Source organism: Rattus norvegicus, chromosome 12, assembly GCF_036323735.1.
Source record: "Rattus norvegicus strain BN/NHsdMcwi chromosome 12, GRCr8, whole genome shotgun sequence".
NCBI lineage: Eukaryota > Metazoa > Chordata > Mammalia > Rodentia > Muridae > Rattus > Rattus norvegicus.
In genome coordinates this window covers 49,839,393-49,857,537 of record NC_086030.1, presented here as the reverse complement: position 1 = coordinate 49,857,537, position 18,145 = coordinate 49,839,393, and the positions used below count along the sequence as shown (strand labels likewise).

Below are 18,145 nucleotides of genomic sequence, written 5' to 3'. Positions count from 1 at the left end.
CTCGAGAGCCTACCCCTCTACAGCCACACATGACCATGCCTGCGCACTAACAGATTCAGCATCCACACAGATGTACCCATGGGAAACCACCATGCGTTTCCTCCGACACAACCAAGATGGATGGGTTAGGGTACCTACCTATATAGTTCATGATAAATCCCTGGCCCTTGCCAAAGATGAGGCCAGCAGGATCCGAGTGGAACTGGATGGTGAGGTCCGGCGTGGAGGAGTACAGCTTCTGAGGGCTGCTGTTGCCAAAGTATTGGCCCAGGACGTGGGGCACAACCTCATCTCCGTCATAGATGGTCAGGATGTCGCTGTTGCTTAGATTCAGGCTTGATGGGCAGAGAGAAGAGGAGGAGGGGGTCACTGGAGACTCCTGCCTGTCTGCATAAACGCCGTGTCACCTTTCGAGGGACACAGAATTCCTTCAGATATGCACTGTGCCAGGCTGCAGGCTAGGAAGCAGGGCTGGAAAGGCCTAGGCAGTAAATGGGACCAGGACACATTGCTCCCTCCCATAAACACCACAGGCAGACCTGTAGACGCATGGGTTCTGGAAGGTGCCTTTATAAAGTGGCTCTCCCCAGTTGGGTCTGTGCAGCCATATCCTGCACAGTAACCGGCTGGTTTCACTATCCCATCAACCACAGTGTTTGATGGTGCAGTGGCATGCTGGGCATGGGGCTGTGTGCTGGGGATGTGCCGTGGGTCTTTTTTCTTTGACGCAGAAGAAGCTGAGCGAAGGTGATGAGGTCACCTGACATTACTGTGGTTCTCTGGGCCCTGCTGACCACAGCCTGCCTGTTCGAGGGAGAAGGGCGAGCTGCTTCTTATGATTCCTCAGAATCAGGAGTTCTCCCTTGTGTGAGGAACGGTGAGTGCATTATGCAGGAGCTGCGCTCCAGCCTGTTACCATTACCCAAATTCAAGGGTGATGCGAGAATCTGCAGGACAAGGCCTTGCCACCGACACTGAGGACTGAGGTGAAGGTTACTGACACACGGGGCAGGTGCAAGCCCAGCCTGCCGAGTCTGCCTGATCCTAGCCCACCTGAACCCTCTGAAATCACCGGACCTGGTCAGTATCTCATCTTCTGCACCAGGCCAGCTTCATGAGCCTCTCCTGCGCCCTTCCCAACTTACAGGCCCATCCTGTACACCAGCCTAGCAGGCTGAGTCTACCTGACCCTAGTGCTCCCCCCCACCCCATTTCCTGGCGCCATGTCTAACCTCCATACCTAGCAAGGGTCATACTTCCTATGCTCCAGTTCAGTCTGGTGTGTCACTGGATGCTAGCCCACCCATTCCATATCCAACTTCAAATGCAGCCCAGGTTGCACATCCTGTGCACTGGTCCAGTCTGGTGAGTTTCAAAGACCCTAGGAAGCTTGCATTCCACCCAGCCTCTAACCTAGGTTGGGATCGGGTGCACGTTTGTGCTCCTGTGTATCCTGGTAAATTCCTGGAACCTTGCCTGCCCACACCATCCCCACGTCTTAAGCCTAACTTGGGTCTCACAGCTCATGTGCCAGCTTAGCCCGGTATGTGCCCAAGACCCCGCCCGTACCATCCCTAACTCCCTGGCAGAACTCAGGTACCAAAGCCTAAATAGATCCCACCATCGGTCCCATTGCCTGCTTTCCTGGACACTTCTTAACTGGAGTCACTCCCTTTCCTCCAATCGAAATTGTCCCCGAGCAACTGAGGGGGTTTCCTACCATCTCTTCATGTTTGATTGACGGAAACGAAAGAAACTTGGGCGACAACAGAAACCAAAAATGAAAGATCCACAAGCAAACCCCAAACCAAGCTTGCCACCACAGAAGCTGCCTTAAATCTCACCTCAGACATATAACCCACCATGAAAGTCTGTATGTCCAGGTCTTACCAGAAAACCCAAGCAATATGAAGGGCCAGGACAGGATGTCACAAGCACCCCTCCCAGCCACAGACCCACCGTAGACTGGTTCCCCAATAACAAATCACCTAGATGAACTCCTGGACATAAGAGTTTACAAGAACGGCTATGAAATCCATCGAAGAATGCAAAGGGTTTAGGCAAAACAAACAGCTCAGTGAATTTAGAGAGATTAGCAACGAGTGGATCCCCAGGAAAGCACAATGAATGAATGAATGAATGAATGAATGAATGAAGACAATTTAGGATTATAAAACTCAAATTGAATAAAGATTCGGAAATACTGAAGAGAGCTCAAGCTGAAGTAAAGACGCATTTGAAAAACCCAATGACCCAATCAGAGCCACAGTGGAAAGCTTCATAAGCAGAATGGAGTAAGCAGGAAGAATGCCAGGACTGGAAGATAAAGTAAATTATTATTAGACAGGAGCAAAATATTAACAGATTTAAAAGCACTCAATAGAAACACGAAGATAATTCAAGGCACTGGGAAAGCACAAAGTCTCGGACTCATAGGCATATTGAAGAGGAATTCCAGACCAATGGAACCGACTACGTCTTTCAGTAGATCATAGAAGAAAACTTCCCCAAACCAAGCAAAGATGCTTCCATAGAGACACAAGAAACACACAGAACACCAAATAGAGGAGCCGGAAAAGAAACTCCCACAGCATAGCACTAAAAATATAAAACAAAGAGAGGGCACTGGGAACTGCAAGAGGGAAATCACAAGTCACATTTAAAGGAAAACCCAGACTAACAGCTGATTCCTCAATGGGAACATTAAAAGCCAGAATGGTCTGGTACGTCAAGTTCTGAAAGATCACAGAGGCCTGGCTACTAGAAAAGCTATTTGACATAGTTGAGGGAAAAAAGAAAAAGTTTCCCAATATGCTATGAACAGGCTAAAATAATTCATGTCCACTAAAGAACTCTGCAGTGCATAGTGGAAGTGATACTTTGGACCTAACAGAGAAATAAGCACAGCCAAGACAGTACAGAAAGGAAATAAAAGTATAATTGTTGAAATACAAAATAGGACTAAGCACACACACTCACACATGCACACACACTCACACATGCACACACATATACAACTCACACACATACACACATTCACACACACTCACACATTCACAATACTCATACATATGTTCACACACACACTAACACAGACATCACTCACACACTCATATACATGCTCACACACACACATACTCACATACACACACATACTCACATACACACACATTCACACATACTTACGTACAACACATATACACTCACATGCACACATTTACACACACAAACATACACACATACATATACCCACACTCATGCACATATACACACACACATTCACTCACACACTCACACACTCACACGCACTCACAAACATCACTCACACACTCATACACACACCCACACACACTCACACACATACTCACACACACACACACACTCACACACAAGCAGAGGCAGGATCAACACAAACTTTTCTTTCATCTACTTTTTCTTCTTCTCCTCCTCCTCCTCCTCCTTCTCCTCTTCCTCCTCCTCCTCTCCTCCTCCTCCTTCTTCTTTTTTTTTTTGAGACAACCAAGGTCTCACTATGTAGCCCTGGCTGGCCTTGAACTCACAAAGGTCTGTCTCTGCCTCCAGAGCAATGGGATTAGAGGTGCCTCCGTACCCAGCACCATATACATTTCAATAATAACTTTAAATACTAACAGCTTTAACTTCTTAATCAAAAGACACAGGCTGGCCAAACAAATGCATCTTCTCATGTACCAGAAACCAAACTTACCTTCAAAGGTAGGAACCACCTTAAAAGTGTAAGGGTGAAAAAAACTTACACCAAGCAGATGGGCCCGGGAAGAGGTAAAGAAAGACATTTCCTTTAATTAAGGGAATTAACCCAAAAGACATTACAATCCTAAATGTGTATACATTTAATTTCACAAAAAGTATCCTGTTGGACTTAAAGACACAGATTGACTCCAACTCAGTGATCAATACCTCGCTCTCTCCAGTAGGCAGGTTATCTGAACAACGACAACAAAAGCACACAGAGAAACGTAAGCACGCTGCGACATCATGTGCTATGCGAGCCTGTTATCTATAGGGCATTTCATCAAAACGTCAAAGAACACGAGTTCTGCTCAGCGGGCAATGGGAGCTTCTCTAACGCACACCACACCCCGGGATAGAAAACAAATCCTTACGCATCGAGGGAAACAGCAACAAATCTGTGTATTCCATCTGACCACGGTGTGATAAGGCTTAAAATCGACAACAGATGAATCTCTAGTGGTGCAAAAACTGGAGATTAAACAACATGTCGCCGAGCAGTGAACGGGTTGGAGAAGAAATCAAGAAAGAAATTAAAAAAAAAATCCCAGAATTAAATGGAAATGAAGACCGACATAAGGAAGTGTCTGGGACACATCAAAAACGGTCGCGGGAGGGAAGCTTTTAGCCCTAAGTGCTTACGTGAAAACACCAGAAAGAACATGAAGAAATGGCTTAAGGGTGGAGCCAAAGATCCTGGGGGAATGGGGACAGCCCAAACCCAAATCGAGGAGATGGGACTAGATAACAAAAATCAGAGCAGAAACCAACCAAACAGAAAGGAAACAGAGCAAAGAATTAAGGAATCTAGGACCCTTACCCAACTAGCCCACGGGAGGAGAGGACCCAAATGAGTAGAATCAGAAACGAGCAGGTGTGAACGCGGCAGCAGACACCTCTCCCTGGGCCTTCACAGGTCAAAGAATTAGACTCCCAGGACATTCCACATTCCGAGCCATCATTGTGCAGAGAACCCACTTGGTTCCAAGGCTTGGACAAAGGTGGTAGGCTGTGCTAGAGCTGGGGCAATGTAGGGAAAGTGGTGGCTTAGGGACCCAGACGATGGCCGGCTGGGGCTACCTTAGCCTGCAGAAGGTGCTGAGCACCTGGTAGTGGAATCTGTGAAGGGCAGCGCCCTGCCCTCAGGAGGCGAAGGGACTATGGAACCCCGAGGTCAAAATTACCCAAACTGGGACACGAGGGGCAGGCGTGCTACCATCTTCCCCCAGAGAGAAGGGGTCAAGGTTGCGGTACCCTCTACGTTCCTTGCTCAATATGAAGACACTGCTTTCCTGACAACCAGATACAAGACTTTCCTGACCAGGAAAAGGGCCTTGTGTGACTTCAGGGTGAGATGGCCGGAGCTAGTCTCCACAGAACAGGAGCCACAGAAAGAGGACACATCCTTCCTTGGACTCCCTTCCCTTGACAGAAAGCCCACGGACACAAGCTCCTGCTCCTCCGCTAGCATCAGCCTCAAAAATCAGGAGAGCAGCCATGGCGACCTCGAGGATCCCAAGGAATTCACTGGCTGCCTCGCAGAAGGCTTTCCAGAGTCTCCTCATGTGACCATTCTCAACAGCTACCTGAAGCCGGAGTCAATGACACGACTGGAGAAGAAAGTGAGGAAGAGGACCGTGGTGGTCATGAATCAGTTGGAGCATGAGAAGGAATCGGCTAAGTTCCGGAGGGCAGTGCTACTGAGGGATACTAGGGAGCTCCAGGATGAAAAGGCTTACGAGGAAGCAGGGAACAAGCCCTTCCTGGAGTACCTGAAGGAGAAAAACCAGGAAACCCAGGAGAAGTACGACTCCCTGTGGAAAGACTACATCCAGCAGTGTCAAGAGATCAAGGACAGGAGGCAAGAGCTGGTCTCCACCTTCACCTCACAGAGGGAAGACCTCCAGAAGGAGCTGATGCGGAACAAGAAGCTCGACGCCAGCTTGAAGAAGAAGCTGCAGGCCCTGGAGCCCATCGCACACATAAAGGAGAGCCAGGATCGGGAGATAAAAGCCTTAGAGTTAGAGCACGCTAGCATAGTAGCCAACATCCCCTTCATGGACCGAGAGGCACACTTTCAGTTCCTGAGGGAGAGGGCCGCCTTGGAGAAGCAAGTGGAGGGTATGAACCTGCTGGAGTCTGGAGAGGACATCACCAGGGAGCTGAAGAAGAAGACCAAGGCCTGGGACACTGCAGCCAAACAGGCTCACGAGGACTTCTGCCAAGATGTCAATGCACGAAACAGGCAGCTGCGGACACAGCTCCAGCAGCTGGATCAGGAATTCTGCAAACTGGAGATCAGAAAGGAGAAGCTGGAATGGCAAAAGCAGCAGTGGAAAGAGCAGCAGTGGTACCTGGAGGCTCTGACTCGGGGGAGAGAGCGCCTGCAGCGGCGGGAGCACCACCGGCAAGAGCGGGAGCACCGCCGGCAGGAGCGGGAGCACCGGAGGCAGAAGTGGGAGCACCACCGACAGCAGCAGGAGCACCCAGCACTGAGCCGTCTACTGGGTGCCAGGCCGAAAGCCAATCCTAAGTAATGGGCTGCCATGCCCCAGGAAGCTGACTGGAGCTGAAGCTGGGGCCACCACACAAAGAATGACAATGGTGTCTGATGATGCAGAGGACAAAAGCACCAGGGTACGGAGAGCTGAGCTTCTCAGAGGGGCCGAGGGGGCCTGGCCTGGCCTCTCTCAGGCTTGGCTCCCACATAGCAGCCCAAAGGGCCACCCTAACCGAAAGCTTCCCAGCACTGGGAGGCTTTGTTCTTCAGAAGCCATACCTTCTGTGTTCCCTGTTGCAATCCAGACTTCGGTGCTCAATTCCTGCTCTAGTGTGGCCTTCAGGACGACAGGGTGCATTTTGTAATGGACACTTTCCACACTGTCAGCCCATCTCACAGTAGGAGCATGGTGTCTTAGGTGGGTGCAGGGTGGCATTTGGGGAACTGGGTTCTTTGCATTTGTGTCTGGCTGAGGCTAGACTGTTTACAGAGCTGCGCGTCGTGATGGCCCCGTGTTTGGGCCGTGTGCTCCCATGCGACAAAATACAGGCAGCTCTCTGAGTCCTGGGCCTTGCTCCAGGCAAAAAGCCTCAGCCTTACATTGTAGAATTTTAACTTTTACTTAGCTATAATAGCATGAACTCATTTATAACTGCGCTAAAAATGAATTGCTGAATGTACCTTTGGCTCACCGAGCCCACTTGCACATGAAATGCTATTGAAAAACAAAAGCCTACCTGTGATTATTCAAAATAAAAGTCTGTTTATCATTACCCAAACACACAGCTCTTTTTTTTTATGTAGAACAAATAAACCTCGGAGGACTTGAAACAAAAGCTGCTTGTACCCTTTAAGGCTGCATGTAGATTGCTACGGGATAGAGGAGGGGAGCCAGCCTGAACTCCTGCCTGGAGCTATGACATGACCACAAAGTCCAAGTCCGGCAGGACTGGCCAGTCTCCACTTGCTCACTCAAGCTTCACCCAGCACTTGCTGGAGCAATAGATGCTTGATGCCCGGGGTTCTTGGAGCTCAGGAGACTCGACCTGACTCTCCCATAATTATTATTAAGCACCTACTGTGTGCAGGGGAAGGTGGATACTCCACAGATTCAACATAGTAGGTCTCCAGGGGCCCTCAGCTACTTGGAAACGTTTGGGGGACAGGAATTCGGGACCTACATCTTGAGACATGTGCAAGGCAGACAGCTGCAATTGGGAGAGGCTGCCTTGGGGTGGTGTGGAGGAGAGAGGTGGGTGTCAGGACTGATTAGAATCTCTCCAAAGCTGCCACACTCAGCTAAGTCTTCATGAGGTGCTGAGACAAGTGCAGGGTGAGGTACCACTCAGTATCACATGACCCACCAGCCTACAACAAAAAAACAAAAGTGTATTTGTGATTATTCAAAATAAACATGATGGTGAGGGTCAGAGGGCAGAAACAAAGGTCAGAGGGCAGAGACAAGGGTCAGAGGGCACAGACAAGGTCAGGGGCACAGACAAGGTCAGGGGCACAGACAAGGGTCAGAGGGCAGAGACAAAGATCAGAGGGCAGAGACAAGGGTCAGGGGCACAGACAAGGGTCAGAGGACACAGACAAGGGTCAGAGGGCAGAGACAAGGATCAGAGGGCAGAGACAAAGATCAGAGGGCAGAGATAAGGGCCAGGGGCACAGACAAGGGTCAGAGGGCAGAGACAAGGGTCAGAGGGCAGAGACAAGGGTCAGGGGCACAGACAAGGGTCAGAGGACACAGACAAGGGTCAGAGGGCACACAAGGTGGAAGGTAGAGGTGTGACAGGGAAAGACTTAAGATCAGAGTCTCAGTGTTGGCTGTCCTTCTCATTGGGAACAGGACACCTGGAGGGTTTAAGAGGCAGTGGCACATTGACTCCCCCAGCCAGAGGCCATGAGGTCCAGCAGGTGACCAAGTCCTTGTGTTTGAAGCTGATGGACAATTGTCCCCCTGCCATCTCCATTCAGCTCCCTCTGGAGCGTTTATGGCTGTGTGTGCCGTGTCCATTGGTTAGAGCTGAGCAGCGAAGGACCAAAAGCCAGTAAGAAGCACCTCTCTCCATGGCCTCTGCATCAGCTCCTGCCTCCAGGTTCCTGCCCTGCTTGAGTTCCTGCCCTGGCTTCTTTCAGTGACAAACAATAATGTGGAAGTGAGCCAAATAAACCCCTTCCTCCCCAACTGGCTTTTGGTCCTGGTCTTCTACCACAGCAATATAATCCAAATTAAGGTAGGACCCTAACACTACATTTTCCCGTTTCAACATTAGAACGGGCCCCTATCGCCTGGTCCTATGGGAGCCTATAGGGGCCTATGGGAGTCTATAGGGGCGTATAGGGGGCATGCTTTACCAGAGATTATTCGCTGAGGCCCGAACCCTGATTTTTCTTGGCCCTGACAGTTACTAGTTAACTGACAGGTCGGGCACCCTGCACACATCATGGACCACATCTTCAAGTTTTGTCCAACTTGGCCTTGCCCCAAGCACCTCTGTGACCCATGCTGGGGCTCTCACCCCTCATACTGACCTCTGTCGTCCTCAGAGCCTTCAACCAGAGTAGCCAGCCCTACAGGACAGCTGCGAACAATTCTTGATTCCACACCTAGCTTCAATGTTCACCTAGAAACAATGTTTCCTGTGAAGGATTCACACTACCTCCACTTTGGAGGACTGTTTCCACTTTGCAGACAGGGAAACTGAAAGAAGCCGCCTATGTAGACCACAGGAGACCTACAGCTCAAGGCAAGTGGGTCTGTCTGTGACAAGCCTGGCATCTTTTTTTTTTCTTTCTCTTTCTCTTCCAAGACAGGATTTCCCTGTATAGCCCTGGCTGTCCTGGAGCTTGATCTGTAGACCAGGCTGGCCTTGAACTCAACCTGCCTCCACCTTCCAAGTGCTGAGGTTAAAGGCACATACATCACTACCGCCCAGGGAGCCTGGGATCTTAACTCGTAGATGACACCATTCTCTGAAAGGCCACAGGTCCATGTCCCTGAGAAATGTGGTAGAGGCCACCTGGAGGCCTACATGTCAGAAAATAGTTACAAACCCACGGGAATGGGTCTCACTGCCGGCAAGGGTGGCATCCCTAATTTCTACATTGTTGCAAACATAGTGCAGTCTGTTCAGATGTCGGGACCTTCCTTAAGAGAGGTTCTCTGCTGTCTGGGGACACCCTGCGTTATTTTAGCTTGGTTATTTTATATTTCTTAGTGGCTATTAACTTTGCTTCATGGATTGTTGTTAAGAGTATGTAACAAAGCCAATGTGAACCTTGCAAGGCTGGGTGCGTTTATTTTGGCAAGTGAGACATCTGGGCTGTGTTTTGGAAGTATTTTAGAAGCACTGTGAAAGATAGGAAAGTGGGGGTGGAGAGGGGCTGGTCTGGAGCCCGGATATGGGGAGAAGGTGGTAGATGAGGTTTGTAACTATGCAGCTGGAGTTTGCCTTCCACAGTGTACATGGGAAGAAACAATGAGCCAACACCTGTCTTCCTTTATCCCTTCCAGACAAGCGTTGGACCCTGATGTAGATATCCTGCCCCTGAAAGGTTGTCCAAGGGGCATTTGTGAGCTGATTTAGGCAGGCAAACATAGAGAAGAATGCTGGAGCTTATACACTCATTTAAATATGAATTATACACACATGTATGCTTGTGATTCATCCGTCAAACGGCTGATTTCAGCAGAGAGGAAAGCCCATTTATATGCAGCTTTAGGGCACCCGAAAGTCAGCTGGCAATGGAACTGGGTTGTAAAAATAATAAAACATAGCCCACGCAAGGTAACCCACTTGCTTAGTCCGTGACCCAGTGAAGTCCAGAGTTCGGTCTTGGCCATTTTCTGTTTTGTTAAATGAGGTCCCAGATCCTCCAGGCTTCCACGATGTATTAGTTGGCTGTGATCCCATTCTGACAAGAAGCTACTCAAGGGAGCATGGTAGTGTGTGGGTGTGTGGTTTTGCCTCAAGGGACACAGTCCATCTTGACCAGGTAGCATGGCAGCACAAATGTGAATCATCCCGTCATACTGCATGTGCACTTAGGAAGTAGAGGGTGGACAGGAAGTGGGGCTGACTGTAAAAATCTCAAAACTGGACCCCGGAACCCCTTTCCCCAGTGACTAACTTTCTCCAGGTAGGCTCCACTTCCTAAAGGTTCCACAGTATCTACCTAGTTGGGAACTAGGTAATCGAATTCGCAGATCTGCAGAAGCCATCTCACAACAACACCACAGCATTCCATCCCTGACGCCCATATATCGGTCCATGGTCATCTCTGCTCTAAATGCACCCAACCCAACGTCCAAAGTCGCCAATGGCCTTTAAACAGTCCTTTAGCTGTGACTCCCTCAAGTCAAAAGGCAAATTCTGTGGGACTACCACACGATGGCAGAGTGGATGTGTCATTCCAAATAGCAGGAACGAAGGCACGACAGGAAAAGATCAGACCAGAGTAAGACAGAAGCCTAGCCGGGGAAACCCCAAACCCTTCAGCTTCATGTCTGTCATGCATCTGGGGCTCAGGATGGAATAAACACGTAGGTGTCCCCCTCTCCTCCAGCTCTCCCACCTGCAGCTCCCACATCCTCTCTTGGTCTGCCTCTTCTCTGTGTCTGCACCTTTCCTTGGTGGATGCCCCCCATGGTCTTGGCACTTCTGGTATCCTGCAATCATGACAAGGCTTCCTCATCTTCATAGCTTCATGCATTGGCCTCTTGGGCCCTCTTTGCAGAGACTCTCTGATCCTGCCTTGTATGGCAGGACTGCTGTCAGGAATCCTGGTACAAGTCTCCAGGGTTCCCTTCACCACAAGGAGTTTTTTCAGGCCATTTTTACTTCAGGCTTATTTAAAAAGGCTTTCATTCGCTCACAAGTGGGAGCCTTCACGTGGGCTCTTCCCTCCCAGTGCCTGTCCTGTTATCCTGTATGGAGTTAGTGGTTTCTGAAAGGCCTGATCCTTTCAACAGCCCCAAACCTTGTGAGCTTCCTGTCATTCTGTTCAACTTAGGCTCTTTCTCACTGCAGACCCGGAGGGTAACCAAGAACCTCGGCCATGCCTAGAAGCTTGATTCTGGCCAGCCTTACTCAACTTCTCAGGACACAGGCAACATACAGCTAGGTGCTTTACCCTCATGTCATACAGGTGAGCTCTAGCCAGGTACCCATGGAGAGTTTTCTTATTCCTTGTGCTGGCTGGTTTTATGACACAAGCTAAAAGTTTTCCAAAAGGAAAGAACCTCACTTGAGAAAACTCCTCCATACAATTAGGCTGTATGTGAGCCTGTAGAGAATTTTCTTAATTAGTGATTGATGGGGTGGGTAGGCCCCGCCCACTGTGGGCGTGTCCATCCCTGGGCTGGTGGTTCTGGGTTCTATAAGAAAGTAGGCTGAGCAAGTCATGAAGATCAAGCCAGTGAGCAGCACCCTCCATGGCCTCTGCATCAGCTCCTGCCTCCCTTGAGTTCCTGCCTTGCTTGAGTTCCCGTCTTGACTTCTTTCAGTGATGAACAATGATATGGAAGTGTGAGCCAAATAAACCTTTTCTCCACAAGTTGCTTTGGTCCTGGTGTTTCATCCCAGCAGTAGAAACCCCAAGACGGAAATTGGCACCAGGAGAATGGGGTATTGCTGTGACGGACCTGACCATGTGTTATGGGACGAGTTGAGGAAGGACTTTGGAACCTTGAACTTGGAAAGCCATCGAGTGTTGAGAGCTCAGTGAGCTGTCCTGTAGGAGCTTGGAAGATGAGACGGTTAAGGGCAGTATAGACGAAGAAGGCCTGGCTTGTGAGGTTTAAGATGGGAGCCGAGACTTTAGTGCATGTTTTGTACATCTGTGGTGTCTGACTAGCTGGAGCTTGATTAACATGAGATAAGAAAAAATAAAGTTAAACCTTTGCTTCAGTGGGAGGGTGGATGCTGCTCAGCTGCGGGTGAAGAATCGGCTGTCAATAAGAAGAGGCCAGCATCATTGAGGTGAAATCTCCCGGGAATTGTTTCCTCAGGGTCAGCACACAGAAGCTGTGTTCCAGAAGCTGCCGATGTTGTACCTTGTGCCGGCAGCTGAACTTGGTGCTGGAAGAGTCACACAGGCAGTACTGGTTTTGAAGGTGTGAAAGGGTCCTGGAGAGCAGCTGAGGCTTGGCACTGTGTGGCAGGTTTGGAATCCCTGAAGAGAGCCGTGGCGAGGCTGTTGGTGAAGCACAGCCCAGTTGCAGCAGGGACCAAGCATTTTTGGAGATGCCAGTACCATGGGATGACCACCAAGAGCAGCAGCAATGGAATGGGGCTAGCTGAAGCCTAGAAGTCCAGCTGTGTGTGGCAGAAGGTGGAGTCAGAGGAGCGACCTTCCGAGGAGCTGAGAAGATTGTGGGCACAGCCCAGATAACTGGTATGTCTCTGCCTCCTGTCTTGCAGTGGGATTACAGAAGCATGGTACCACACCTGGCTTTATGTAACTGCTTCGGTCTTGAACTCAGATCTCAAGCAGCAAGCACCTTCCCCACGGAGCTGCCTGCCCAGCTCCTTGGTGATATAACTTTCTCTATTAGGAGGTGTGAGGAAAGAGCCAGTAAGAGGGAAGGGTTCACACACTGGAGACCCACAGAAGCTTGACCACAGCCAACTGAGGCTTCCCTCAGCCCCCGATCTCTGTCTCTGGGATGCCCTACTAGTGTCTCTCCCTTCCTGCCATCACTGTCTGGCCCTACAGGGCTGGGGGTCCCTTCTCCCATCAGCTCCTTCCTAACATCTGTACAGAGTAGCCCCAAAATGCTTTGAGGAGGGAAACTGGGGTGCCAACACGCGGTTCATCTGCCTGTGTAACAAGGAGAGAGGGCACCAGTTCTTTGCGATTCTCCACCTGATGCTGCTGCCCTGGCTTGACTGTGGGGAAGGACTCTGAGTTGATGGTTTGAGCCTCTCTGTCATGTGCAGGCTTTGAGATGGACACAAAACTGATCTGGTGCTAAGCTGAAGGTTAATTGAGTGTTTGGTGCGCAGCAGGGCAGATGAGAGAGATTCCATTTTCCCTCCACCCTTAGCCAAGTGAGGCGCCCACGGAGGTGGATGGTTTGATGCGGGGCAAAACTGCACACGTGGGAGGCTTGCAAAGAGAGGAGGCCAAGATAAGTAGAAATCGGGGTGGGGGTTATCCTCAACAACTTACTGGGTGGAGCTTGATGCTGGGTGGGACAAGAACCCTTAGAAACAAGAAGCTAGGAGTCAATCCTTCTCTGAGGCAGCTTGGGGAGTTTGCCTGATAGCTTCCATGGGTCGGTGTTCCCATAAGCAGAACTGTATGCTTGTAACTCATCACAAGAGCAGGAGGCAACAACTCGTGTGCACATCCTTGTGCATGCATGTTCCATGGGTGCACATGCCCATGTATGTGTGTGCATGTAGAAGACAGGGATTGATGTCCAGTGCCACACCCATCTGTCATTTACATGAGTGCAGGAGCTTTGAACTCAGGTCCTCATGCTTGTGAGGCAAGCCTGGCCGAGATGTCTTCCCAGACCCCACACCGCTTTAGAACGGAGTTTTCTCTCTGAAGCTTCAGTTCAGAGGAGCCCCAAGATGACCTCCATGACTGGCCCTTTCTCATAGACCTGAGGGAAAAAATAGAGGACCCAGAAGTGAACCCACACAGTGACAGCCATGTGATTTTCGACAGGGTGCCCAAATCAGACACTGGAGGAGAGAGAGAGAGAGAAAGAGAGAGAGAGAGAGAGAGAGAGAGAGAGAGAGAGAGAGAGAGAGAGAGAATATTTTCAACAGAAGGTGCCAGGGAAACGTGTAACATAGCAGACACGGATCTATTCCGCTCTCCGGAAAAAATGCATTCGACATGGATCAAAAAAGTCACTTTAATACCCGAAATTACAACCGTTAGAGGAAATTTAAGGAAACACTCCAAGATACCGGCACACAGAGGGATTTCCGAGGGAGTCCAGCTCAGCAGCAGCAAGAATCAAGAGACGAGATTGCAGGGAATTCGAAAGCAAGAGAAGCTACCAGCAGGGCTAAGAAATGACAGCTTGGAGTGACAATTGCCAACCCCACATCAAAGGATCGATAGCTACTGTCTACAGAGACCATGAAAAAGTAAACAGTCTCCAATCACCCTATAAATCAATGAGCAAATGAACCGGACAGACAGGTTCCTAAAAGCCAACACAGACCCATAAAGATGAGAAAGTGTGTAGCGCCCTTAGTCAAAAAGGACAGACAAATTAGAAGTTCGTTTCGCCAGAGTCTGCGTGGCTGCTGTCGAGAACATGAATGACAACACAGACTGACACGGACTCTGGCAACACTTTGTCATGGCAGGAGGGGGTCCGCACTAGGATATCTTGTTGGCAATTGGCGTGTGGGGGAGGGGGTCTCTGGAACCTGAAGGTAGAGAGTAGGACCACAAGCAGTTCTCAGGGCAGTCTCCACAGGAAGTAAGTCAGCCTTTCACTGGGAGCAGACACATGTAGGCCTGTGGCAACTCACAACGGCCAGGTGATGTGGCTAGCTCAGGCATCTGCGGGCAGACACATGGGTGAGGAGAACGTGGCCATGTCTGCGTAGCAAGTTGTGTTCAGACACAAAGAAAAACAAAATTATGCCATTTGCATGAGATTAGGTGGAATTGGAGACCATTGTAATTGAACAAGATGGCCAGACTCAGACAAATGCTGCATTTTCTCCCAGATGAAAAAAAAAATCTGGATTTTTTTTTAAGATAAGGGAAATTGTTTGAGGGGACTGAAAGAGTTGGAGGGTGATGATAGGGGGAAGGCAGGGTGGGGATGGATCTGGTCAAATTGCACCACAGATACCATCACTTTACACAACGAATATACACTCCAAAGATGGCTACTAGGCCTGTGGGTCCAGTCTGCTGCTTGGAGAGTCAGAGGCCCTTGGACTCCTGCTTCTGGCCTCTTCCCAGCCACCTGGGTATGCCAGAAAACCTTTTTATCTCCAGACACCACCATCTGTCCCTGTCTCCATCTCACAGGTGGAGTGGCTGAGAGGCCACCAGAGGCTGCTGCTCTCTTTGCCCGCCCCCAGCAATCCTTGGAAGCTGCCCTCCAGGCAGGGTGACAACATCAGATATAAGAGCCCAGAGCCAGAACCTTCACTCCGAGCTCAGGGTTCCCCACCTGGGGAGCTGGGAGGTATTCTGGGTGAGCACACTGTGGTTATGCCCAGGGGACGTGGGAAGCAGCCTAGGGCAGCTGTCCCCATTCAGCAAACACTTCCCAGTCACCAAGTGCCATCCAAGGTCTGTATTAAGCCTGAGAAAGGTGGAGTAAGGCGAGACCCCCCCCCCCAGACTGACAGGAAAATCTTTACTTAGCATCGGAAGGCAGATAAGGAAAAACAAACTGTAGTATAGCAGGGGTTCACAGCCCAGCGCCCTTCACTCCTGCCCACACTGGCCATTTGATCTTGCCAGCCTCCAGGTTTTGAATTCCTGGGACCCACACGTAGAGGGAGAGAACTGACCCCCATAAACTGTCCCCTGGTTGTCCCACACATGCCATGACGATCACACCCCAGCCTCCACTCACGATAGATATGTAAGTACCTAGTATTGAACATAAAATAAAGGGACCCTTGCACATCTGTACACTGAACTCTGCTATGGAAACCCTCCTTCCCCTCCTTCTTGTCAAATCCCCAGTGGCTGTGACCAACTGAGGTCAACTGAGTGTGCTTATCTGTGTACGCCCTCCCTGGACATCAGTCTCTTTAGCAGAAGGAATTAGTGATAGTTGCTTGTTGTGTTGCTGTAGCAACCCCAGGGCTCTGCAGCTCCCTGGCATGTACTAGATGCTCAGTTAATCCTGGTGGGAACAATAAAAGCCAAAGTCAGCTCCTCCCCCATCTGCCTGCTGCAGTGGGCCTGGGTGAAAGGCGCCTCAGACACTCACAACTGAATGTCCAGGAAGATCCGCTTCTCCTCCCCAACGTGGATTTTCCACACACAGTCTTCACCTTCTGCATAGGGCTCTGGCCAGTTTGGAGACAGCACCACCCCAGCCACAGCAGAGAGCTCCCCACCACACATGGCTGCAACAGACAGACAAGAGGACACCCTTGTGAGGAAGCCAACACAGCATAAGTGGTTAGGAGTTTGCAGGGGTTGGGGGTAGGGGTGAGATTGGCATCTGTGGGTCCCTGTGTGGCATGGGGTGGAGTGGTGGGGCAGCATATGTGTCTATGTGTGCATGTGTGCATTTACGTGAGTGTGCATGCATATGTGTCTATGTGTGCATTTACACGAGTGTGCATGCATATGTGTCTATGTGTCTATGTGTGCATGTACGTGTGTGCACGTGTCTGTACATGTGCTGAATAAAGGCTACTGGCCCCACCTGCAGCTCCGAGAGGGCGGAGGTTGGCATTGTCTTCCCCATCAAGGACAGCCCCCACTTCCCACTAGTTCCCACTGTTCTGCCAGATTTGGATGAGGTGTGTATATGGTCTGACTGCATCAGATTCCTTCTCTGAGACGTCAGGAAATGCTGGCTCATGATGGATCATGACTGAGGCCACCAGCTTGCAGCACCTTGGCTGGCCCCAGTGAGTGCTCAGGTGGCGACCGGGCTCCAGTCTCTGAAAGGTTTAGCCTGGATCAGCAGCAGGGATGCAGCGGCTAGCCTCTCAATCCCAGTGTTTGCTGCCTTGGCAAGCCCTCAGCATGGCAGAGGTGGAAGCCTCAACACATTCTCTCTTCACGGAGCACATTTAGTTCAGGGGCCAGTCCCTCACCAGGGCAAGGCAATGACATCTCGCCAACTGCCAGGTGGTCACCAGGAGTGAGGGCAACCTTCACTCCTCCACATGCCAGGGTTCAGTGGCCTTGGATGCAAGACCTAGGGAGCCAGTGTTGGGGAAAGTTTGTCACAGCCGATATTGTCTGGGCTCTGAGCACAGGGAAGCTAAGCCCACTGTTTCTTCCACTGACCCTACAATGCTCTTGGGTGCGCTCTCTCCATGTCTGATTCCTCATCATGAATGGGGCTGGTGTCTACTGAATGTGGCTGTAGAAAAGGTCTTGTCACACAGGACATGCAGCTCTCAACAGCGTGCCCAGTTATGATCAACAGTGACGGTCACCCATGTCACCATGCCACGTGCTGTTGACTGGGTTATGCACTGCAGCAGAATGTGAAACAGGATGGGTCTGTAGGAGCTGACACCCTTTCAGGGCTCACCTGTCACAGCTGCTGTGCACTGCAGGTCCTGAGCCTGCAGGAAGGTGTGCCATTTTCTGATTACTCTCAAAACCAGCAGCAACCAGACCCAGAGGACCAATGGTCTGGAAAATGTCTCATCCTGAAACCAGTGTGTAATGTGACTACCCCTTCTAGGCTGGGGTCTTGTTCTTTGCTGGGGTCCAGGCTCTGGGCAATCTGGCCTTGGGGAAGGTGGTGGCTCACCTCTGCATAGAGGCTCCGTGTCATTCCAGTATGGGTCCCGCACATTCACGCACTCAATGACAGCTGGGCCCTGTTCCAGAGAGTGGCCAGGGTCGCAGGTGAACTCCACAATGGTACCGATGTTATAGGTGGGGTCCGATGTGGTGAAATTCCCGTTTTGGATATAGGGTTCGTAGCAGTGACCTTTCTCAAAGGCTGAGGTTGGGACACAGAGAGTGTTAGTGGACAGATGAGGTAAAAGACAGCCCTGTGGCTTAGACATTTCATAAAGGCAAGGTACTTCAGAGCATGGAAACTCACATCTGTAATCCTAGTTCTAGAGAGCCTAAGACAGACAGGTCATTGCTTAAGGCCAGCCTGGGCTACACTATTTTCCAGGCCAGCCTGGGCTTCTGAGGGGACCCTGCTCCAGAGCAGAATGC

General features: G+C 50.4%; 2 protein-coding genes across 3 annotated transcripts in view; one reads left to right on the top strand and one right to left on the bottom strand.

The window, feature by feature from the left end:
- Positions 1–18,145, bottom strand: part of Sez6l (seizure related 6 homolog like) — a 156,893-nt gene that overhangs the window by 24,685 nt on the left and 114,063 nt on the right. For both annotated transcript variants that reach the window (NM_001415749.1, NM_001415748.1), the window contains exons 8-10: positions 17,724–17,918; positions 16,212–16,350; positions 139–335 (exon numbers count right to left, since the gene is read on the bottom strand). In NM_001415749.1, the coding sequence (NP_001402678.1) occupies positions 139–335; positions 16,212–16,350; positions 17,724–17,918 (531 nt within the window). The remainder of the gene's footprint in view (positions 1–138; positions 336–16,211; positions 16,351–17,723; positions 17,919–18,145) is intronic.
- Positions 4,726–7,050, top strand: Ccdc121l2 (coiled-coil domain containing 121 like 2). Its single transcript, XM_008769357.4, has one exon. The coding sequence runs from the start codon at positions 4,932–4,934 to the stop codon at positions 6,306–6,308; it is 1,377 nt and encodes a 458-aa protein (XP_008767579.1). The 5' UTR covers positions 4,726–4,931; the 3' UTR covers positions 6,309–7,050.